At 46.1% G+C, this 24,326-nt stretch overlaps 1 protein-coding gene across 5 annotated transcripts in view; it reads left to right on the top strand.

Moving 5' to 3' along the window:
• The window catches only part of katnip (katanin interacting protein), a 54,717-nt gene that overhangs the window by 24,629 nt on the left and 5,762 nt on the right, over positions 1–24,326 (top strand). For 2 of the 5 annotated variants that reach the window (XR_005130110.1, XM_017688175.2), the window contains exons 14-27: positions 422–559; positions 5,387–6,053; positions 7,040–7,324; positions 9,489–10,223; positions 10,729–10,928; positions 11,408–11,480; positions 11,929–12,106; positions 14,519–14,684; positions 15,909–16,087; positions 17,319–17,383; positions 17,887–17,997; positions 18,761–18,900; positions 20,772–20,873; positions 22,008–22,168. Coding sequence is in view for 4 of the 5 variants with exons in the window: in XM_017688175.2 (XP_017543664.1) it covers positions 422–559; positions 5,387–6,053; positions 7,040–7,324; positions 9,489–10,223; positions 10,729–10,928; positions 11,408–11,480; positions 11,929–12,106; positions 14,519–14,684; positions 15,909–16,087; positions 17,319–17,383; positions 17,887–17,997; positions 18,761–18,900; positions 20,772–20,873; positions 22,008–22,168 (3,200 nt within the window). In the remaining variant the exon portion in view is untranslated. The remainder of the gene's footprint in view (positions 1–421; positions 560–5,386; positions 6,054–7,039; positions 7,325–9,488; positions 10,224–10,728; positions 10,929–11,407; positions 11,481–11,928; positions 12,107–14,518; positions 14,685–15,908; positions 16,088–17,318; positions 17,384–17,886; positions 17,998–18,760; positions 18,901–20,771; positions 20,874–22,007; positions 22,169–24,326) is intronic. The other 3 variants (XM_037537176.1, XM_037537175.1, XM_037537177.1) reach the window with 3 other exon arrangements.

A 24,326-nucleotide genomic window follows, 5' to 3' on the forward strand; every position in this document is an offset into this window, starting at 1 on the left:
CTCCGCATTTAACCCATCCGTGAAGTGAAACACCACATACACACTAGTGAACACACACACACTAGGGGGCAGTGAGCACACTTGCCCGGAGCGGTGGGCAGCCCTATCCACGGCGCCCGGGGAGCAGTTGGGGGTTAGGTGTCTTGCTCAAAGACACCTCAGTCATGGACTGTCGGCCCTGGGGATCGAACCGGCAACCTTCCGGTCACAGGGCCAGATCCCTAACCTCCAGCCCACGACTGCCCAATTAATAATACTTAATTAGTATAAAATTATGTTTTTCTTATTATCAGCACTAACTGTGATTTGTAAGTGTTCTAAATGTTAGAAGAAAGCAAACCTAAAGAGAAAATGTTACTGTTGAACTTCCAGATCGAACTGATTGTTTTAAGTTCTCATAAATGTCTGTTTGTGTTTACAGACCACTAAAGAACGCAATATGTGGGCGTGTACGTTTCATGCTCCTGTCCAGCTGTACTTCGTGGTCAGAAATGCAGAGCGCTCTCCGGATTTCAGCATTTCCCGCATTAAAATCTGGAATTATAATCGCAGTTTGAACGTGAGTATGAATGATTTTTATTAAAACTTTTATCTGAAGAGCTTCATTCTGAAATGCTGAATATAAGTATGGAACAATTTGGGCTTCAATTAATTTATTAAGGCAGTAACAGCTGATGTATGAATCCCTGCAGAACATAAACTAATTTACTGTAGATCATTCAAGATTGAAGAGTTTGTGATGTGATCAGCAGAGCAGGCGGTTACACTGTACCATGAAATTCTTACTGTGCTGTTCCTCCATTCACCAAATATAATCTTAAGAGCTTAAAAAAAGAAAATATAAGAATAACTCTAAAAACAGTAGTAAAAACTAACAATGTACAGTATGTGCAAAGTTGAAATATAGTTACACGGGCGCATGTGCAGATATGTAGAGCAGCTATTCATCAAGCAACAGATGTAAACAGTAAACAATGTTGTTCTGTGCAGTAATAGATGTAATAGTGTTGTTCTATCAGCAGCAGTGCAGTGCAGGTAAGGTGCAGCTGTTGAGTTTAAGGTTAAACCAGTTCAGACTGGGAGGGGAAGAGGCAGTGAGTGAGGTGTTCACCAGCCTGATGGCCTGTGAATAGAAACTGTTGGTCAGTCTTGCAGTCCTGGACTTCACACTCCTGTAGCATCTGCCTGAAGGTAGGAGTGTGAAGAGTGTGTGCTGGGGGTGTGTACTGTCCGTCATGATGTTGTGGGCCCTCCTGATGACCCTGGCGTGATAAATGTCCTGTAGTGAGGGGACGGCTGCTCCTGAGATGGACTGATATCATTAAAGTTATTGAATCATTAGCTGAATCCTGCAGAACGTTAGCCAAATTCCTCTAGAACATTAGCAGAATTCCTCTAGAACATTAGCAGAATTCCTCTAGAACATTAGCAGAATTCCTCTAGAACATTAGCTAAATTCCTGCAGAACATTGGCTGAATTTTTCAATTTATTCTTTTTTGAATGCAAGCTAAATTCTTGTACAACATCAGCTAAATTATGGTAAAATGTAAGTAAAATGATTGTAGAACTTAACTTTTGCAGAATGTAAGCCAGGGAGGTGAGTTCCTGCAAAACGTTAGCCAAATACCTGTAGAACATTAGCTGATTTCCTCTAGAACATTAGCTGAGTTCCTGCAGCACGCTAGCCGATTTGCTGCAGCACGCTAGCCGAGTTCCTGCAGCACGCTAGCCGAGTTCCTGCAGCACGCTAGCCGAGTTCCTGCAGCACGCTAGCAGAGTTCCTGCAGCACGCTAACCGAGTTCCTGCAGCACGCTAGCCGAGTTCCTGCAGCACGCTAACCGAGTTCCTGCAGCACGCTAGCCGAGTTCCTGCAGCACGCAAGCCGATTTGCTGCAGCACGCTAGCCGATTTGCTGCAGCACGCTAGCCGATTTGCTGCAGCACGCTAGCCGAGTTCCTACAGCACGCTAGCCGATTTGCTGCAGCACGCTAGCCGATTTCCTGCAGCACGCTAGCCGAGTTCCTGCAGCACGCTAGCCGAGTTCCTGCAGCACGCTAGCCGATTTGCTGCAGCACGCTAGCCGATTTGCTGCAGCACGCTAGCCGATTTGCTGCAGCACGCTAGCCGAGTTCCTGCAGCACGCTAGCCGATTTGCTGCAGCACGCTAGCCGATTTGCTGCAGCACGCTAGCCGAGTTCCTGCAGCACGCTAGCCGATTTGCTGCAGCACGCTAGCCGAGTTCCTGCAGCACGCTAGCCGATTTGCTGCAGCACGCTAGCCGAGTTCCTGCAGCACGCTAGCCGAGTTGCTGCAGCACGCTAGCCGATTTGCTGCAGCACGCTAGCCGATTTGCTGCAGCACGCTAGCCGAGTTCCTGCAGCACGCTAGCCGAGTTCCTGCAGCACGCTAGCCGATTTGCTGCAGCACGCTAACCGAGTTCCTGCAGCACGCTAGACGAGTTCCTGCAGCACGCTAGCCGAGTTCCTGCAGCACGCTAGCCGAGTTCCTGCAGCACGCTAGCCGAGTTCCTGCAGCACGCTAGCAGAGTTCCTGCAGCACGCATCCGATTTGCTGCAGCACGCTAGCCGATTTGCTGCAGCACGCTAGCCGAGTTCCTGCAGCACGCTAGCCGAGTTCCTGCAGCACGCAAGCCGATTTGCTGCAGCACGCTAGCCGAGTTCCTGCAGCACGCTAGCCGAGTTCCTGCAGCACGCTAGCCGAGTTCCTGCAGCACGCTAGCTGAATTTCTGTAGAAGATCTGTTAGAACTGTCATAGGAAGCGAGCCCGGCTGAAGTGAGCCCGGCTGATCTGAGCCCGGCTGAAGTGAGCCCGGCTGATCTGAGCCCGGCTGAAGCGAGCCCGGCTGATCTGAGCCCGGCTGAAACGAGCCCGGCTGATCTGAGCCCGGCTGAAACGAGCCCGGCTGATCTGAGCCCGGCTGAAGCGAGCCCGGCTGATCTGAGCCCGGCTGAAGCGAGCCCGGCTGATCTGAGCCCGGCTGAAGCGAGCCCGGCTGATCTGAGCCCGGCTGAAACGAGCCCGGCTGATCTGAGCCCGGCTGAAGCGAGCCCGGCTGATCTGAGCCCAGCTGAAGCGAGCCCGGCTGATCTGAGCCCGGCTGAAGCGAGCCCGGCTGATCTGAGCCCGGCTGAAGCGAGCCCGGCTGATCTGAGCCCGGCTGAAGCGAGCCCGGCTGATCTGAGCCCGGCTGAAGCGAGCCCGGCTGATCTGAGCCCGGCTGAAGCGAGATTATGAAGTGTGTGTAGAGTAGGTCAGCGCTGTGTGTGTGTGTGCGCGTGTGTGTGTGTAGAGTAGGTCAGCGCCGTGTGTGTGTGTGTGTGTGTGTGTGTGTAGAGTAGGTCAACGCTCTGTGTGTGTGTGTGTGTGTGTGTGTGTGTGTGTGTGTGTGTGTGAGAGACAGTAGGAGATTAGCTGTAGGGATTATAGATGAGTTTAGCTTCAGGCTCTGAGTTTAGCTCACAGATACTCTCAGAATCACACAGCACTCCCAAACCACACCGGCTCCTCTCACTCTCAGGACGCACTCAGGTCGGACACACCGTGAGTGTGTGTGTGTGAGAGTGTGTGTGTGTGTGTGTGTGTGTGAGAGTGTGTGTCAGCGTGTGAGTGTGTGTCAGCGTGTGAGTGTGTGTCAGCGTGTGAGTGTTTGTGTGTGTGTGTGTGTGTGTGTGAGAGTGTGTGTGTGTGTGAGAGTGTGTGTGTGTGTGTGTGTTGTAGTCTGTAGCTCTGTTTTTCACTGTAATGTTAGCATAGCTCTCTAACAGTGTGTAGCTGTTGCCATAGAAACAGCTAAAGGAAGCTTCTAGCAGTTGTGCTTAGGTAGCAGATGCGTGCTAACGTAGCTAACTTTAGCTTCTAGCCGTTAAATCCCGGCGTTCCTGAGGTAAAAATTACTCCGAACTGTAAAACTTGGAGAGTGTTTGCTCTTGCTGGAGTAGTGGGGCAGCTGGGGGTGTTTTTATGTGCTGGGCTGTTTATTTCGGTGGTGTTTAATCTAGTTTTTTTGAGGTTTTGAGAATGTGAGTCTGGCAGGTTCACATCGCTAAATCTGTTGTTGATTTCCCGAGTGTGAAATACTGAACACATCCTCTAAAGAGACGCATTAAATATGACGTTTTTCTGGGAATTCTGACACATAATTTCTGTTTGGTGAGTCTCGTAGCTTATTCACACGCAGAAAAAACAACTGCGTGGCGTTCGTGCAGCCATGAACAAACCTGTGCAAACAGCTGTAGTTTGTTGTCTTTTCTTTGGATGTTTGTGGTCATTTAGTATTTTATAAATTACATTTATCTTCCATGGTTTTCATCTCATTACAAGTAAATTAAGTGATTTAAGTATCTCAGGTTCATCGGTTCAACTTAAATAGATTAGCTGTTTTTTTTTTTTAACCAGTTTCTTTGAATAAAAAGCCGATTTTAATTTAGATGAAGAAAAAACTAAATGACTAATCCAGATTTCTTTACGCCCATTCCACCTGTTCTGTGTTTTACATGATCGTGTACGTGAATGTGCAGATAATCAGTCACAACTGTGTCTGAATTATTCCGATTAAATGTTAGCACCGATACTATGTCGTACAAATTTTAGGGTTTTGTTGTTGTTGTTTTATTTACCTGTTTGTGTGTAAACATTGTGTATTTATTTTTTATTTCTGACGATTTTACCACTATTTTATATGAATGTTATTGCTGTGAAATGAAAGCCGGGTATCTCCAAAATATCTGTTTTTTCTTTTTTAGCAATATTTATTTTTCAGTTTTTACTGCATTCTCCTTCCATCATTTCAGTATTTTTAACTTTGTTGTTTTCTGTTTCTTCTCTTATGTTTGCTTTCATCTGCATTTCTCTTTGTAAAAGAATTAGCATTTTAACATATGAAAATATGCAATATCTCTTAATCAATCAATCAATCAATCAATCAATCAATCAAACCTTTATTTAATCTCCGAGAACATTGAGGCCGACCCTCATTTACAGAGTTGTAGAACTGATACAGAACAAGGAGCAGTAAGAACATATCAAATAATAAAAGTTAATTTAATAAATAAAAACTCAAATCAGGTAAGTATAAAAAAATGGGCCATTTAATAATAAAAATACTTAAAATAAATAAAGGAATAAAATAAAAGGAGAATAAGATTAAAATGTGAACTAAAAATGTATTAAAATAACAAATAATGATAAAATAATTAAAACAAGAATATGAATAATACTAAATAAAGCTAATAATAAGAATAATAATTTATTATTGCATAATGTCAAATGTGTTATTTGAAAGTATCCTGGGTTTTATGTTATATGACGTTCGTTATCATAGATATTTTAACCTAACAGCTCATCGTGTGTGTTGTTGGTGCAGGAGCTGGACATCGGAGCGCGGGAGGTGCGCCTGTATGTGAACAGCACGTTGGTGTTTGAAGGCCAGCTTCAAAAAGGCGTCGGCAACCAGGTGTTCGACTACAGCACCACAGTCGACCTGCAGGAACTACATCTCCCAGAATGCACCTCTCCCAGCCCCGTCTCCTCAGGACACAGCCTGCGGGGCTGTAGTCCGCATCGCTATGACGGCAGGGCCCCGGAAATATGCCCCAGCCAATCGGATCAGCCCAGCCCTGCCTACCCAAAGGAGCCCGCCGAGAGGAGTAGCGCCGGCCAGTCGGCGCTCGGCCCCGCCTATGTAAAGGAAGCGAGCCAGGTCAGTCTCGACCAATCAGAGCGTGGCGTCGCTCCTGCCGTCGCCTCTGACAACTGTGCGATGCAGAGGGACTCGTTAGAGCGAGATTCGCCCCCGCTGGACCTCACCCTGGGGCTAAAGCAGCAGCAGAGAGAGGCAGTTGCCACGGTGACCACTCAGCCCGCCTCCTGCCGGACTCCAGAGTGGTTGCGGTCGCCGCGGGAACACGAGCGCCCCCTGTGGCTAACGGCACAGAATGCAGCCGAGGAAACGAAACCAAAACCCAAACACTCCGTGCTGCCCGACATCCCCTGCAACCCAGCCAGGGTGTGTGGCGCATCCTCCGGGAAAGGTGGGCAGGAATACAGCCTCACCATCAGTCATGAAACACGGCATTCACCCATAAATACTGTGCCTGTCAGGCTGATATACACAGACCGGCTACTTCATTAAAACCACCACCTTGTATCTTCACTCACTGTCCGCTCTATTAGACACTCCTACCTTGTCGGTCCACCTTGTAGATGTAGAGTCAGAAACAGGGGGGGGGGGCAAGTTATGCAAGGCTTTGAAAGTGAGTAGTAAAAGTTTAAGCGTTATACGGGACGGGACTGGCAGCCGGTGTAGCTGAGAGAGACCGGGGGTGATGGAGCTGAGTGCTGAGTGTGGGTGAGAACTCCGGCTGCAGAGCTCTGATGATACTGTAGGTTTAGTACAGACTTTACAGGGAGACCAACAAAGAGGGAGTTACAGTGGTCAGTACGGGTCATGAATAGACTTTATACTCTAGTCAGACCTCGACTTGAAGCAATTTGGGTGATGCTTTATTTTTAAAAAGTGAGGGAAATTCACCTGACATGACATGAGCCTGTTAAAGATTCAGAAACATGTCGCTGTCGTCTGGAAAAAAACCTCATATCTCCATTTTTTTCGTTTTTCTGTTTTTAACATAAAAACCTACTGTCCTTTACATTGTGCGCAAATTTAATGATGAATGGACCAAAAGAAACGGCCCAAAATGTCTTAGAAAAAATTCTGGTTCCATTTACTTATGTTGTCTTCTGCTGGAGCAGGAGTGGAGACTGGTCGAGGAAGTTTAGTGAGTAGTTTGCGTTGTGCAGAACGTCTGACTGACGATCCGATATGTTTTCACGCTGCACGACTTTTATTATGTTTAAGTTGGAACCAGGAAAACTGTAGATCCCCTACTAAGGCTATGAAAATGATGTGCAGTGTTGTTTATTCAGTATTTGATCCATGCAGATGTTCACTGCTCAAGAAGTAATGCTAACGCCATATTGCCCCCCCCCCCCCCCCCCCCCCCCGCCTCCCTCCCAGCCTCCGGCCACAAGAGGGTGCTAAACGGCTTGCAGAGAGAAGCTTCATCAGAGTTCAGTGCCGATTCACTGGAGCTGGACCCTGAGCTCAACCTGGACGGAGAATTGGAAAGCAGACCGTCGGACCTGGACACGAACGTCCTGGCGAAACGGGATTTGGACCTGCTGGATGAGCTAAATCAGAAACCGCACCGGCCGGTCAGCGGCAGGAGAGGATCCGCACGCTCGAAAACCAAGTCAAACCTGAACCACAGCCACGAGAGAACCTCTGACATCATTGCCTCAGGTACACGTCTGACCTGGAACTGACAGCATATTGATGATTTGATCACGGATTGACAGGAGCCATCAGCAGAGGTTCATGTAGTTGGAATGCAGTCAGGTTTGGGACAAATTGGAACACAATGAGGTTTGAGCTGAATTTCATTGGAATACAGTCCCGTTTGGGACAAATTGGATTGCAGTCGGGTTTGGGCAGAATTTTGTTGGAATACAGTCCCGTTTGGGACAAATTGGATTGCAGTCGGGTTTGGGCAGAATTTTGTTGGAATACAAAGAGATTTGGGGCGAATTTTATTGGAATACAATGAGATTTGGGTGGAATGTTATTGGAATACAGTCAGGAATGTAACAGAATTTTGAGTTCAGTTGGTTTTGGGGCAGGTTTTTGCTGGAATACACTCCAGTAGATTCCTGTTGTTATGGGGCCGCAGTCAGCTTTAAAGCAGTACCGTTTGACTGTGGTTGTGTTGGGATAGAAATTTGTTGGCCTACAACTTGGTCAGGCTGTAGTCAGGCTCGGGATCTCTGTGCTGTGGTTAGGTTCGGATGCATCAGAGGAATGCCAGGCCTGATTGGGGCTCTCGGCTGGTGTTTGAGAGGAGCGTTTGAGCGTTGTAACCTGATTACCCAGCCTGCAGTCTGCTTAGTCACCCCCAGTCATGCAGCGCATTAATCCCCACTCATCCCCCACACTGAGGAGCGCCGTCCTCAAGGAAGGCCCTGCCTGCTTCTGTCAGCGTTGAGCTAAGCTTCCGCCCTTTAGCTTGGCTCAGCAGTCTGCAGACTGAAGACTCTCCGGACTTTGAGCTCTGAGATGGGATATTTGCTGATGTTGACCATAAGCAGGTGTAGCTCAGTGAAGCTGAAGCGGGAGTAGCGTTGTCTGGAACATGCTGAAGCTGTTGATTGCGTTGTGTTGTCACCTGTGGTGTAATTTACCCAATCTGGACTGACCTGATGTAGGCTAATCCGGATTAGCCTCACAGAAGAAATGCAACCAGCACTGCAGAATGAATACTGGCTGGGTGAGGGAGGGAGTGATGGGGATGCAGAGGGAGATACGAGCATCTGCTGTAGGAGTGGGAGCTGCCAGTACCGGCTGCTGCTGGTGGAAGTGTTTAATAACCTAATTTGAAAATAGAAACAGCCCATCTGCTGATCTGCCCTCCCTGGCCTCTTTATTACACACCCCTTTACCCTGCTGGTGCACATTTAGAGGCTGGAGATCATCTGTTGATGCATAGGCCGTTTTCTGACCACAGAGCTGCTCTAGCCTGGACGTTTTTGGGGGGTGGTCTGCTCTCAACCTAGCAGTGACTCTGCCACCTGTAAAAATCCTTGCCTAGGTAGTTTTAGTAGTCTTCAGTGCTGATATTGGCAATGTAAGCTCATTAAAAACACCGTCTTCAGCAGTTTTGTTGGAAAGCGCCTGAAAAGTCCTCACAGGAGATCACTGCCAGATGAGGACGTGGCTGGTGTAAAAACACGGCTTTACTGTGAACGAAAGACTTCTGCTGCCTTTATGTGCCAGTGGATGGTCTAGCGAGAAACATTGTAATCACAAAAGTAGAAAAGCCAAAAATATAGGTGCATTTCTGCAATATAGTCAGTAAAACAGCCATAAATTCCAATATTTCTTTCCATAATAAGGTCTAATATCCTACAATATATTTTTCTAATGTAGCAAAAGAAGTGCTGGTTATACTTTTCCTTAATATGGAATTCCAGTTTAACATACGGCCAAATATTCGATTATATGTTTCTGCAATATGACCAGTAATATGGTCAAATATCCTGATGTATTTTTCTGTGATGTGACCAATAATACGGCCAAAATATGTTTATATATTTATATGTAATTACGTATATATAACGTCATCACAAAAGTATGAAAGTACGAACATTTTGATTTGGTTTTCCGTTAATATAACATCTAATAATAAAACATCCCATCAGATTTTTCTGTGATATGGCAAAAAAGAAAAAATATGATTTTCTGTGATGAGACCAGTTAAACAGACGAAATTCTAATGTATTTCATATTTTTACAATCCGACATTCGATTATATCAGTTAATGATAAAAGGTCTGTCAGACGAGGACGACGACGTTGTGCTTTAAGACCAGGAGCTCATGTTTATGATCCTCATTCTCACTTTTCTCAATCAGTTTCTCTAGATGACTTTGGTCCGGTTTCCGGCGGTAGCCGAAGGCTGCGCTCTGATTGGCGGAGCGAGCAGGACGACACGTTAATGGAATCGTGGGATTCGCTGACGAAGTTCAATCAGAGCCAGAAGGGCCGCATTTCCAACATGTCCCTGGAGGGGGACATCTTCGACGAGTTCCTGCAGCGCCAGGCCCGCCGCCCTGCGGCCGTGGCCTCTGACCCCGCGACCGCCGACCCCGTGACCTCCGATACCGAGGATGACCCACGAGACCTGCTGGACGAGGACTTTGAGATTCCGGTGCTTCCTCAAGGGCGCCACCTGCTGGTCAGCATCCTGTCCACGTGGGGCGACCGCCACTACGTTGGCTTGAATGGAATAGAGATCTACACCTCCAGCGGAGAGCCGGTCACTCCGGTCAGCGTCACAGCCGACCCTCCGGACATCAACGTCCTTCCGGCCTATGGCAGGGACCCCCGGGTGGTCTCCAACCTGACGGACGGCGTGAACCGCACTCAGGACGACATGCACCTGTGGCTGGCTCCGTTCACTCCAGGCCGCAGACACCTGATCTCCCTGGACCTGGGCTCCACGCTCCGCCTGGCCATGATCCGCATCTGGAACTACAACAAGTCCCGCATTCACTCCTTCAGGGGCGTCAGGGAGGTGGAGATGACGCTGGACGGACGCTGCATCTTCAGAGGAGAAATCGCCAAAGCCTCCGGGACACTCACAGGTGGTGGGTGACAGGATGCAGCAGCACAAAGCAGGATGGGTCACGATAGATCTTATTATATATTTATATTTTTCAGCATCCGCCAATAACATGATCAGAATGTGTTTTAACATACCGTAGTCAAAAATTATGATTGTATTTTTCTGTTATGTGGCCAATAAAATGTCTAAAAAATATCAAATACATTTTTCAGTATTTGACAAAATCTCTATATATTTTTCCATAATATAGCCAGAATTATATTTTTCTGTAATATGGTCGAATATGAATTTATTGCTGTAATATAGCCAATAAAACAGTCTAAAACCCAAATATATCTTTCTATAATAAGACTGAATATCCTGAAATAGTTTTGTAATGTAGTAAGAAATGCAGGTTCTGCTTTTCCTGATTATGGCTAAAAATTCCATTCCTTTTATATTATGTAGCCAAAAATGATCATTTTCTGCAACATGACCAATAATATGGCCAAAAATCCTAATATATATTTTCTGCATCTCCCCCTCAGGTTTGGATCAGTTTGGTGACACGATTCTCTTCACCACTGATGATGAGATTCTGGAGGCGATGTCTCGCTATGATGACACCTTTGGGGGAGATGTGGAGGGGGTGGAGCCTAGCATGGAGGAGGAGGAGCTTCAGCGGCCCCGGACCGCAGACGGGGAAGGAGAGGAACGACCGTTCACACAGGCCGGAATCAGAGAGGTAGTCTCTGTGCTGTCCCTGTGCAGATTCTGGTTATTCAGTTAAAACATTATAAATAATATTATATTATTAGCTGTTTTATTCACCGTTTAAAGATGATGCTACAAGAAGTGAATGAAGTGATAAATAATATATGGTTTTGATCAATTTACGTGATCATCTTTCATCTCTCGTGGGATTTGATCCCCACTTTTGAAAGATGATTATGAATATTAACTTTATAGTTTAATATAATTCTTAATGTTCTACAGTTTACTCAGTTTAGCATTTCCTGCAGCTCTTCATTATTTTCCTCGTTCTGAAAACATTTTCTGCATTTTTATCTACAGCTTCCTACTGTTCTAACGTTCAGCTGGAACCTGTTGCTCAGGATGAGCAGATTACAGTCATTTTATGTGTATTTGCAGCCAGGTTGCTTTAATGTTATTGAGAACATTCATTCCATAATTTTGACCGCTGTTGGATCTCTGCATGTTTTCCAGTCGAGGCCGGACCCTGCAGTCGAGCCGGTTGTTGATCCGGAGCTCCAGAGTTGTGGCATCTACACAGGCAAGAGTAAGAAACCCCTCGTTCACTTTTTCGTCTGTGAACAGCAGCTGTGTGAAGGGATTTATGCATGTTTGAAGTTTTTTTGATACGCTGTTCTGTTCATTGGTCCAGTATTGGCAGGAAAACCTCCAGCAGTTCTACAGTGCACTAAAATCATTTAGTTCAAAATGCTCTTTAGGCTTGAAGCTGAGCTGTGATCATATGAGTCTGTTGAATCCTGCAGGCTGCAATATTTCAGTGAGGAAGGCTGCATTTCTAACACAGGTGCGTGTGTGTGCGTGTGCGTGTGTGTGTGCGTGTGTGTGTGTGTGTGTGTGTGTGTGTGTGTGTGTGTGTGTGTGTGTGTGTGCGTGCGTGTGTGTGTGTGTGTGTGTGTGTGTGTGTGTGTGTGCGTGTGTGTGTGCGTGTGTGTGTGCGTGTGTGTGTGTGTGTGTGTGTGCGTGTGTGTACGCAGCTCTGCGTCTGAGTCTGCTGATGACGTGGGGGGACTCCCATTACCTCGGCCTGACAGGGTTAGAGGTTGTCGGGAAGGAGGGCGAGAGCATCCCTGTTGATGTCTCCATGGTAACAGCGTCACCCCGCGACCTCAATGACCTCCCTGAGTACAACAATGACCTACGAACTCTGGACAAGTCAGTGACCTACACCTCATCTTCAAAAATGCCAATATATTAACGATTTACCTCAATCCCCATCTGCCTCAGTCACTCGCTCTCCTCTCAGAGGATCGAGGGTCAGAGGTTTCCGCTGTAACTCAAGATAGTCGCTCAACCTGCATCTGCTACATTAAAAGATACCCAGTTAAAAATACAGTTTTTATAATTCTCCTTCAGGGACGTCTTCTGTAAATCACCAGAAGTCTTTCAGAGCAAGCGTCCCCCCTAGATCAGGGGTCGGCAACCTGCGGCTCTTTTCCTGCCCTGTCGTGGCTCCACAGCTGAATCAGATCAGCAGGTAATAATAAAATAATCCTCCTCTACAGTAAAATAAAGCTCTGATGATCCTTCAACACAGTTTAACAGTAAATGGTCTTAAACGCTGGAGTTAATGTAGAACTGCTGATTCACCCTTTAACCCTGAAGATCAGCGCAGACGGCTGGTCACCATAGCAACACAGACGACAGTCTCGCCCAGCTAGTAGCTACGAAACGGCAAAGAGAGAGATTTAAGACGGACATCGATAATTTGGAGACAAACAGACCTATTAGTGTTAATAATCAGTCCAGCTGGTTTCCTGATACGTTTAATCTGCAATGAGAAACTGACAAACACTAAAATGTCGTGAAGCTGAAGTCAGTTTCTTGTTCGAGTTCCACCTTAAACGGTGCAGCAGTTACATTCTGTTGCATTCATTTAAGGTGGAACGGGAAAATTCGAACACGAAGCTGGTGAATGAGAAGCGACTACAGCCTCGCAAAAAGTCTGAACATTGAGAGACGTTTTACAAGAAACTGTTCAGATTTTGAGGAAAGGTTTCCTGCCGGAGATGCGAGAAAAGCGACTATAGCTGAGCTAAAGCTTAAAGCAGAGCAGAGTAATAATAAACTGGCTCTTAACGTTCTGGTTGCCGACCCCTGATCTAGATCATCTCATCGCCAGCTGAGGAACACGTTTTACTGTCGCAAAACATGCTTCCAGACCCATTTTCCCTGTGATCCCAGCTGTGATCACCTATTTCAGAGATGACTCCAGTTGTTTCTCTGGAAGACTCTTTAAAGTACTAACCTCTTTGTATTTTTATATATTTATAGTATTATTTGTTTCCTCCACTGAAAAGTGATATTCTTCATGATTGATGCCTCAAACGTCACAAAGGACAAAAGCCCTTCATCAGAAGACACAATACACTGGTACACAATCTCTGCACCTGCTTTTTTCAGCCCCTTATTACAGGCTTATTACATACTAAGGCTTATTATTCAGTAACAACAGGGACTTCAATGCAAACTAGTTATTTTCAGGTTATAGAAGTTTGTAACAAAACTTAAGGGATTAAATGCAACGACTGTATTTTGAAGTGTCCAAGTGTAATGCGGGGGAGTGATGAGGACGCGGACGCATATGTGGAGACGAGCGAGATTTATTCGGGGCAAATCCAGATTCAGGGTCAGAGCAGTCCGGGGTCAAAGAGCCAACGCCGAGAGATCAGGGTACAGACATAATAAACAGAAACAGAGAACTACACATCAAACAATACATCAAACAGTACAAACAAAGACCAGCCAACAACTAGGGAAAAACACAGGGCTTAAATACAGAGACAGTGAGGGGGTTAATAAGACACGGAGTGATGAACACAGGTGGATACAATCAAGGGCAGGGTCTGGAAACAAGGGGGCAGGACCAGGAAGAAAAACAAAGAAACACATGGACCAGACTAGAAAGTAAACAAAAGCACATGGAGGACTAAGAGGGGCCAATCGTGACAGCAAGATAACGTTACCTTACATAAATATTACCATATATACAGACACATGCCTGTTACTGCTGAGGAGTTTTCCCTGAGTTTCTGAGGAGGAAGTAGCATTTAGAGACGTTTGTGTTGCGCTGAGAGGCGTCATTAGTCCTTATTTTGTATGTTTTTTTACATATTAGTCAGTTCTTCACACACACAGCACAGAGGATAGTAATGAATTCATACTGTTATTTGATACCTTTATTTGGTGTGTCTCTCTCTCTCTCTCTCTGTCTCTCTCTCTCTCTCTCTCTCTGTCTCTCTCTCTGTCTCTCTCTGTCTCTCTCTCTCTCTGTCTCTCTCTCTCTCTCTCTCTCTCTCTCTCTCTCTCTCTCTCTCTCTCTCTCTCTCTCTGTCTCTCTCTCTCTCTCTGTCTCTCTCTGTCTGTCTCTCTCTCTCTCTCTCTCTCTCTCTCTCTCTCTCTCTCTCTCTGTCTCTCTCTCTGTCTCTCTCTCTGTCTCTCTCTCTCTCTCTGTCTCTCTCTGTCTCTCTCTGTCTCTCTCTCTCTCTGTCTCTCTCTCTCTGTCTCTCTCTCTCTCTCTCTCTCTGTCTCTCTCTCTCTGTCTCTCTCTCTCTCTCTCTCTCTCAGTTTGTTTGATGGACAGAACATCACTACTGATGATGAACACATGTGGCTCATCCCGTTTTCCCCCGGCTCTGACCACACCCTCACCATCGAGTTCAGCCAATCGCAGACCATCGCCGGCCTCCGCATCTGGAACTACAACAAATCACCCGAGGACTCCTACAGAGGGGTGAGGAAGAGATACAGAGGGAAGGAGCGGGGGGGGTGTGTGTGTGTGTGGGGGGTGGGGGGGGGGGGGTGTTGTTAGATGAGTATGAATATGCCTGAAATTTACTTCTTTAGTTTCTCTCAGAAGATAAAAATGGATAAAAGAATGAAGCATACACCCTTAAAAACGATGGTTCTTTAGTAAAGACAGGGTTCTGTGTTGTCATTTGCATGCTTGGAAGGTTCTTTGCATGGTGTATCGGTTCTTGAGATACAATGTGATGTGTCAAGATACAATCTTGAGAGAATGTGTTGCACCAAAAAGGGTCCTGCTGTTGTTATAGGCTTCCCTTCTAACCATAGCAGAACCCATTTTGGTGCTGTATAGCAGGGTTTCTCAAACTGTGGTCAGGACCCCCATGGACCCTCACAGAGCAGGTACTATTTGGGTGGTGGGTCATTCTCAGCGCTGCACTGACACTGACATGGCTGTGGTGTGTTAGAGTGTGTTATGCTGGTCTGAGTGGATCAGACGCAGCAGTGCTGCTGGACTGAGAATAGTCCACCAACCAAAAATATCCAGCCAGCAGCGTCCTGTGGGCAGCGTCCTGTGGGCAGCGTCCTGTGACCACTGATGAAGGACTAGAGAATGACCAACTCAAACTGTGCAGCAGCAGATGAGCTGTCGTCTCTGACTTTACATCTACAAGGTGGACCGACGAGGTAGGAGTGTCTAATAGAGTGGACAGTGAGTGGACACAGTGTTTAAAAACTCCAGCAGCACTGCTGTGTCTGATCCACTCAGACTAGCGCAACACACACTAACACAAGACCACCATGTCAGCGTCACACCACCACCCAAACAGTACCTGCTCTGTGAGGGTCCATGGGGGTCCTGACCACTGAAGAACAGGGTAACAGAGTATCAGAGAAACAGATGGACTACAGTCTGTAACTGTAGAACTACAGAGTGCAGCTATACAGTAAGTGGAGCTGATAAAGTGGACAGTGAGTGTAGAAACAACGAGGGGGTCAGAATGTTATGTCTGACCGGTGTATACAGCACTTTCTCCATCAGTCTTGATGACCCAGTTTTGGGTCTTGAGACCCAAACATGTCTTGTCTGATCGTCTGCGTTTCTGGTAAGGGAGGATTTTTTGCTGACTTCGCCTCAAATGAAGCCGATCATTTCTTTCTAAAGTTCTGTTTGTGTGTCTGTCTAACACCCACCTGTGTGTGTTTTCAGCTGCAGGCGCTGAAAGTGTGTGTGGACGGAGTGTGCATTTCCCCTCCAGATGAGTTCCTGATTCGGAAGGGTCCGGGGAACTGCCACTTTGACTTCGCTCAGGAGATCCTGTTCATGGACTACCTGCAGTGCCCCAACTCCACCACAGGGGGCAGCAAAAACTCACAGGAGCCTCACAGGTGCGAAAGCTGCGTTTGGTTGGGTTTGTTATTAACTGATGTCCACACTTGTGAATGTGTTGTATCTGGTTTTATATGGAACCTTTTTGAAAACGGTTCTATACAGCACCAGAAAGGTTCTTCTGTTGAAACAAGCTTGACACTGCAACAATAGAATAACCCGTTTTAGTTTTAAACCTTTTTCAAAAACAAGATTTCATCATGCAGAGAACCCTTTCATGTAAAACCGATTGGTCTAAGAGCCCTGCCCCTATTGGTCCAAGAGCTCTGCCCCGATTGGTCCAAGAGCTCTGCCCTGATTGGTCCAAGAGCTCTGCCCCGATTGGTCCAAGAGCCCTGCCCCGATTGGTCCAAGAGCCCTGCCCCGAGTGGTCCAAGAGCCCTGCCCCGAGTGGTCCAAGAGCCCTGCCCCGAGTGGTCCAAGAGCCCTGCCCCGAGTGGTCCAAGAGCCCTGCCCCGAGTGGTCCAAGAGCTCTGCCCCGATTGGTCCAAGAGCCCTGCCCCGAGTGGTCCAAGAGCTCTGCCCCGATTGGTCCAAGAGCCCTGCCCCGATTGGTCCAAGAGCTCTGCCCCGATTGGTCCAAGAGCCCTGCCCCGAGTGGTCCAAGAGCTCTGCCCCGATTGGTCCAAGAGCCCTGCCCCGATTGGTCCAAGAGCCCTGCCCCGATTGGTCCAAGAGCCCTGCCCCGATTGGTCCAAGAGCCCTGCCCCGATTGGTCCAAGAGCTCTGCCCCGATTGGTCCAAGAGCTCTGCCCGATTGGTCCAAGAGCTCTGCCCGATTGGTCCAAGAGCCCTGCCCCGATTGGTCCAAGAGCCCTGCCCCGATTGGTCCAAGAGCTCTGCCCGATTGGTCCAAGAGCTCTGCCCCTGATTGGTCCAAGAGCTCTGCCCTGATTGGTCCAAGAGCTCTGCCCCGATTGGTCCAAGAGCCCTGCCCTGATTGGTCCAAGTGCTCGGCCCCGATTGGTCCAAGAGCCCTGCCCTGATTGGTCCAAAATCTTGGATTTTTTCTGAATTTTTTCATGCCTGAAATAGACTAGAGTCGAAGAAACATCTTTCTTTCAGGGAACATTTTGATCGCAATTGCATTCCTTCAGTAAAACCTCTGTTTCTGCCAGTGTTCAGTACAAAACGGCAATTCCAAATAATTTAATTCCTTTTCAGCAATTATGCAGAATAATGTGTGTGTGTGTGTGTGTGTGTGTGTGTGTGTGTGTGTGTGTGTTGCAGGACTGCGTGTAGAAGTGAAGAACAGGCCAGTATGGAGTACGAGGCTCCGCTGATGCCGTGTGGATGTATCCTGATTACCACTCATAACCTTTTATAATTAGTTTAGAATACATTAGTCTTCCTGTTCCTGCTCAACCATACATCTGTACTAATATCACGTATTAATATCACTAAGTGACAGATCAGAGGAAGACCTGTAATGTATGCGCTTATTCCAAATTTATTCAGTGTAGCTAATAAGCAGTGGAAGCTTATACACCACCAATAAGCGTGGTGCTAACAGTGCACCTAAAGCATCGTACACTCGGCTCAGACCGTGTGCAGCTGCTCAGTAATGTCTCTCAAACCTCGTTAGTGTAACACACCTGGTCAAATAAACTGATCGTGGTTCTGGTTTGATTCTGTGGTTTCAGACGCTGCGTGATGTACCGATATTACTTTATAAGAAAGATTTGATATTATTCCTCCGTCTGGCTGTGGGGTCTCTGTTCTCCTTGACTCTACACGTGTTTCTTTGTGTGTCTGTGTTTCTTCGTCTGTGTGCTTTGTTTCGTGTTTGCATGCGTAGTTATTTTCCAGCTGCAGCTGTTGACCACCTGGGGGGATCCGTACTACATCGGTCTGAACGGCCTGGAGCTCTACGACCAGAACAACCAGAAAATAGACCTCACCGAGAACAGTATCCTTACACACAGCTGGAGCCGAGTCAGCGACCTCTGGAGGCAGACTGATGAGGAAATGCGTATGCTGACCGTCCACTAGAAGACTTAGAAAACACTTTGGAAAGGCTTTTGAAAGACTAAAGTCTGACACACTCTCACATCTAAAGACAGATTTTGCAGATCCTGGGAGTCACTATTCACAAGACTGCAGCTAGAGTTTTGAGATTATTCCCCATCATGCACCTGGTGGACACACTTTTCCTGCACAGGGGAGGGACGAGGAGAGAAACAGCAGTCAGAGAGGAAAGTGAGTCAGAGGGAAGTTATTCCACTCACATGACGTGATCTAAAAGAGAAAACTGACAGTAAATGTTGTTGAAATCTGACCGAACTGGACTTTATTTGATCTGATGTTCAGTAAATGTTGGTGAAATCTGACCAAACTGGACTTTATTTGATCTGATGTTCAGTAAATGTTGTTGAAATCTGACCGAACTGGACTTTATTTGATCTGATGTTCAGTAAATGTTGGTGAAATCTGACCGAACTGGACTTTATTTGATCTGATGTTCAGTAAATGTTGTTGAAATCTGACCGAACTGGACTTTATTTGATCTGATGTTCAGTAAATGTTGGTGAAATCTGACCGAACTGGACTTTATTTGATCTGATGTTCAGTAAATGTTCTTTAATTGTAAAAGACTCCTGTTCTCGATGATCTTCATCCACAGTTGAGAGTGGATGTTTGTTATGTGGTGTTCTTTAACGAGCTTTTCTCAGACATCGCTGCGTTCCCGGACAGTGTGAATGTGTTGGAGAGTGTGTGTGGCGACGTTCGCACACCAGACAAACTGATCGACGGCGTCAACGGCACACACGATGGACGACACATGTGGCTCGCCCCTGTGCTGCCTGGACAGGTGAGGGGGCTATTTTTACCACATGCATCATGAACGTAGTCTTGTAAAGCCAGACGTGATCTCGTAATGAGAACATCTGAAGACAACCAGGAGACATTTCTGGGCTAAACATGGTTGAGAAGATATTGGAGTGGAAACAAACCGAGTTTGAAATATCTAAACTAATGCAACGCCTTGTGAAGGCAGAGCTTGAAGTAGAACAGCAAGCCTGTGATGCGGTGACAGTTATGTGATGAATGTTGAGTCAACGTTGACTGATCACTGGTGACATCATAAATAAAGCCATAGGAGAAAGGAAACCGTGAGGGAGCCAAACTCCAGGTTAGTAGAGCATGATCCAGTGGGTCCTGGAGCGTAGCTCTGGCCTTCAGGGAGCCGAAGGCACAGACCCCCGAATTACAGAAATATGTATCCAGCTTAGCCTGACCCCAGGTGGCCTTGCGCATGGTAGAGGTCCGGAGAGCTAGAGAAATTTAGGCCCAATCCCATTTCTTATTTTTACCCCTACCTGTTGTTTCGAGTGTCTCCTTGCCCCTTGAAACTGAGTTACAAGACGACCCTGACGGTGTGCAGTGATGGCAGAAGAGGGTAAAGTTCAGCTCCTCACTGCTGGGCTTTAATTACATTTAGGGTCTTCAGAGGGGGGCGGGGGGGCAGGTGACATGAAGTGGCATGAAGCCAAAGTCAGCCATTCACCAGCTTCTTTTTCAAATTTACCCGTTCCACCTTAATTATTTTTGGGATGGGAGATTTAGCTGGTCAGTTACCGAGATATCTACTATTACTATTAGCGATTTCTAGTGTTTGTTATGAAGAAAATTACCATAATGCACTGAAACGACATTAAACTAAGAAAATACAGTGGTTATCGTATTTTTTTAAAGGAGAAAATTCTCATATTTATGTTTCTTTGGTCAGTTGCTCAGCCGTCTCGTCGGTTTTTCTTTGTTTCGCATAACACAGTTTAGAGTGTCTCTGAAAAACCTCAGTTTGGACGGTCATGTAGCCCCAACTCTTCGCCCCACACCTCTATCTCAGCAAGAATCAGGACACCCTACAGGTAGACATGAGCTCGCGAAATGCAGGGATAGGGCTAAGTGGTAGGGATTGGGCCTTATAGGGCTGTAATGGCGAAAATAAGAATAAAGAAGATAACGGAGTTGTGCCCCCTCTCCAGCGAGTCTTTGGGAAATGGGAGATGCCGACGTTTAATATCTGATCTCTGAAGCTCTGTAGATCAGCTGAGAAATGCCAGAGCAAAGCCAAACTCCACAGGTCAGTAGAGCGTGATGTGCTCTTTCCAACGAGCCCTGAATCGCATTGCTACTCTTCAGGCCTTCAGGAAATCGGACATACGGACCCTGAAATTACCTGCTGTCTTCTCTGAGGTGTCCATGTTGTGCGTGTCATAAAGCGTCATCACAGAGCAGTAAAGTCGACCAGTCTGCAGTGCCAAGCGAGTCACATGTGCGGAGGAGACGTTACATGCAGTGAAAATAATCAGTAAATCCTACAAGAGAATAACGGGGCTGTTAAGCTGGACTATGCACTAGCTTTAGTAGATGTCACTGGGATATTATGGAAGTTTCTGGCTGGTTTTAGAGGTGGTGTATGCTTGTTTGCTCTGGAATCCAGCAAAGTTTAACAGGTTTTCCCTGTTACGAGATCCAGGCCTGGCCCTGCGACACTAAAGTGAATGTCATTAGTTTGGGAATTTACAGCCTGCAGTCAACAAAATTAACCTTTTTTACACAGAATGAAAGTAAATACAAGGAAGCACCAGCAAAATTCTTATCTCTCTCTCTCTCTCTCTCTCTCTCTCTCTCTCTCTCTCTCTCTCTCTCTCTCTCTCTCTCTCTCTCTCTCCGTAGGTGAACCGTGTCTATGTGATCTTTGATCAGCCGATGACGGTCTCTATGATTAAACTGTGGAATTACTCCAAAACCCCACAGAGAGGAGTCAAAGAGTTTGGGGTAAAAGACACAGACACACACTCTAAAACACTCGCAGACAAACTCTCCAGCCAGACGAACTCATTTCTTCATCAGTTCACTGCAGTGGAAGACTGACGTCTTCTTTTTCCTGCTGAACTCCTCACTTAAAGGGCCCATTGCGTACCTTTTCCCTGATCTGAATTTTCTGATCTGAGGTCCACTTAAGGGGGGGCAGGCGCAGGTCCTCAAGTTCTCAGTTAATTGCTCAAGATGCGAGCATTTTACTACTGAAATCACTACACAGATATTTGATGCATTCCATCACAGTTAAGAGAAAAAGATCAACGGAGACACCAGTTTTACTTTCTAACAGGACTGTAAACTGTGGCGAGTAAACTTGCAAGTATGTATAGCGTTGTTATGTAACACTGCTACTATAAAATGCTAATGCAGCTTTACTCTAGCTGATTGTATCTACACTCTTAAAAATGCTGGGTATCCAAGGGTTCTTCAGTAAAGAACCACAAACACTCAAAGAAACATCTGTATGTGTAACGCGGGGGAGCGAGGAGGCGGACGCACATGCTGACATAAGCGACTTTTATCGTCGGCAAATCCAGGATCATGGTCAAAATGGTCCAGGGTCATAGAGCCAACATGGATAGAATGATATACAGACATGATGACAAACAATAAACAGGTTCAAACAACACATCAAACACATAGAACAAAGCAAACCAAGCAAATCCTAATCAACCAACAGAACATCCAACACAGCAGATAACATCAACAAAGACCAGCAAACACAGGGCTTAAATACACAGGGAAGACGAGGGACAGGTGGAAAACAGGTGGAGACAATCAGGGGCGGAGTCACAAAACGAGGGGGCTAAACAAAAACAAACGCACATGCGCTAAACCAAAACACGAACACATGGACAGGACTGGGAGGGGCCAATCGTGACAGTATGTTTAAGTTCTCTTTCAGTCTGAAGAACCATTTTCCCTGACTAATGTTTATCTGTTCATCGATCGATCGTTACAGATGCTCGAATATCAAAAGATTGATGTTTTTAATGGTGGTTTTTAATGATTTAATGGTGATTCGTCAAATATGTGTAGTCATACTGTAAAAATGGTATTGATGCATCTCTAATTTGTTTGTTTGTGTAGCTTCTTGTCGATGACCTGTTGGTGTATAACGGAATTCTGGAGTGTGTGACTCACGTGTCCCGTGGTATCCTGCCGACCCTCGACCCCATCGTACCGTATCACACCATCCTGTTCACCGACAACGCACACATCACTCACCGAGAGAGGAACACCATCATCAGGTACTCACAGACTCGGGTATTTACAGACTCTTAGGTGCTCACAGACTCACAAACTCAGGTACTTAAAGACTCTGGAATGCAGGTTCTCAAGACATACTGACTGTGAAGCTCAGGTCCTCACAGACTCTCAAACTTGGGTCCTCACAGGCTCTCAAACTCGGGTCCTCACAGACTCTCAAACTCGGGTCCTCACAGGCTCTCAAACTCGGGTCCTCACAGACTCTCAATCTCGGGTCCTCACAGACTCACAAACTCGGGTCCTCACAGGCTCTCAATCTCGGGTCCTCACAGACTCTCAAACTCGGGTCCTCACAGACTCTCAAACTCGGGTCCTCACAGACTCTCAAACTCGGGTCCTCACAGGACCACAGACACCACAGCCTTGGCCGGTAAAATTTGCGTCACATTCATAATTCTGTTCTTTATTACTAGTTTAATTAGTGGCCTTATCAAAGATGACCGTGTACTACAACCACACCTTTAACTGGGCTGCACTTTTATGTTTTTATCTCACAAAGACGCAGCTTCAACTTGCATGCTGTCACTGTGGTTGCTTCCACATCTGCTTCAACCGTCTCAAAATTACCAGACATAAAAGTTTACATTTTCATTGTTACCATTATTATTATTATTATTACTGTTAATATTGTTGTTATTACGCTTGGAGGAAATAAAAAAATTAAAGGTTGAGTGAAGAAAAAAAACAAAATAAAACTTAAGTCCATACTGACACACCACCACCCCCAAATGACCGTCAACTTTATATTCCACGTCTATCTAATAAACCATCCAGTATAGTGTAGCGCTGTTCTAGTAGTGGATAGGGCTGTCATAATCATAACATTTTAGCTAACAATTAACTGTCTTATAAATAATTGCGAATAACCATTTTATTGTCTTTTCTTGTTCATTGTTTGAAAATACTAAAATACTTTAAGTGGCCTGACTGGGTGATGTAGCTACTTTCTACTTGTAGCTAATGCTGACTGTACTGCTGATTCAGTACTGTACACATCATATCAGCAAATCTGTGTGCGCGCACACAAACACACACTATATATACATACATACATATATACACACACACACACACACACACACACACACACACACACACACTATATTGCCAAAAGTTTTCACTCACCCATCCAAATCACTGAGTTCAGGTGTTCCAGTCACTTCCATGGCCACAGGTGTGTAAAGCCGAGCCCCTCGGCCTGCAGACTGCTTCTACAGACATTAGTGAAAGAATGGGTCGCTCTCAGGAGCTCAGTGAATTCCAGCGTGGTGCCGTGATCGGACGCCACCTGTGCAGCAAGTCCAGTCGTGAAATTTCCTCACTACTAAATATTCCACAGTCCACTGTCAGTGGGATTATAACAAAGTGGAAGCGATTGGGAACGACAGCAACTCGGCCACGAAGTGGTCAGCCACTTTTTTGGACAATTTCATGCTCCCAACTTTGTGGGAACAGTTTGGGGACGGCCCCTTCCTGTTCCAACATGACTGCGCACCAGTGCACAAAGCAGGTCCATAAAGACGTGGATGAGCCAGTTTGGAACTGGACTGGCCTTCACATAGTATTTCGCTTTTGGTTTCAGAAAAAAAAAAAAAACGCACACTTATACGTGTGTGTGTGTGTGTGTATATATATATATTATATATATATATATATAATATATTATATATATATATATTATATATATATATATATATAATATACAGTGTCTCACAAAAATGAGTGCACACCTCATATTTTTGCAAATATTCTATCTTTTCATGGGATGACACTAGCAGTGCAGATTTACTGTTCTCTGAAAATAACAACACACAGCCATTAATGTCTAAATAGCTGGCAGCTCAAGTGAGTCCACCTCACAGTGAACGTGTCCACATTGTGCCCAGTCGTGTCGTCGTCCCTCCCTGGTGTCGTGTGACTCCTTAGAGTTACAGGGTTTCAGGTGTGAACGAGGAGCAGGGCTGGTAAATTTGGTGTTTTGGGTACAGTTCACTCACACTGACCACTGGATATTCAACACGGTACCTCATGGTAAAGAATCTCTGAGGATGTGAGGAATAGAATTGCTGCTTAAGGCCTAGGCTATAAGAAGAGCTATATAAGAATATAGGCTATATAAGAATAACACCCTGATACTGA

This window comes from Pygocentrus nattereri, chromosome 3 (genome assembly GCF_015220715.1).
Source record: "Pygocentrus nattereri isolate fPygNat1 chromosome 3, fPygNat1.pri, whole genome shotgun sequence".
Classification (NCBI taxonomy): Eukaryota; Metazoa; Chordata; class Actinopteri; order Characiformes; family Serrasalmidae; genus Pygocentrus; species Pygocentrus nattereri.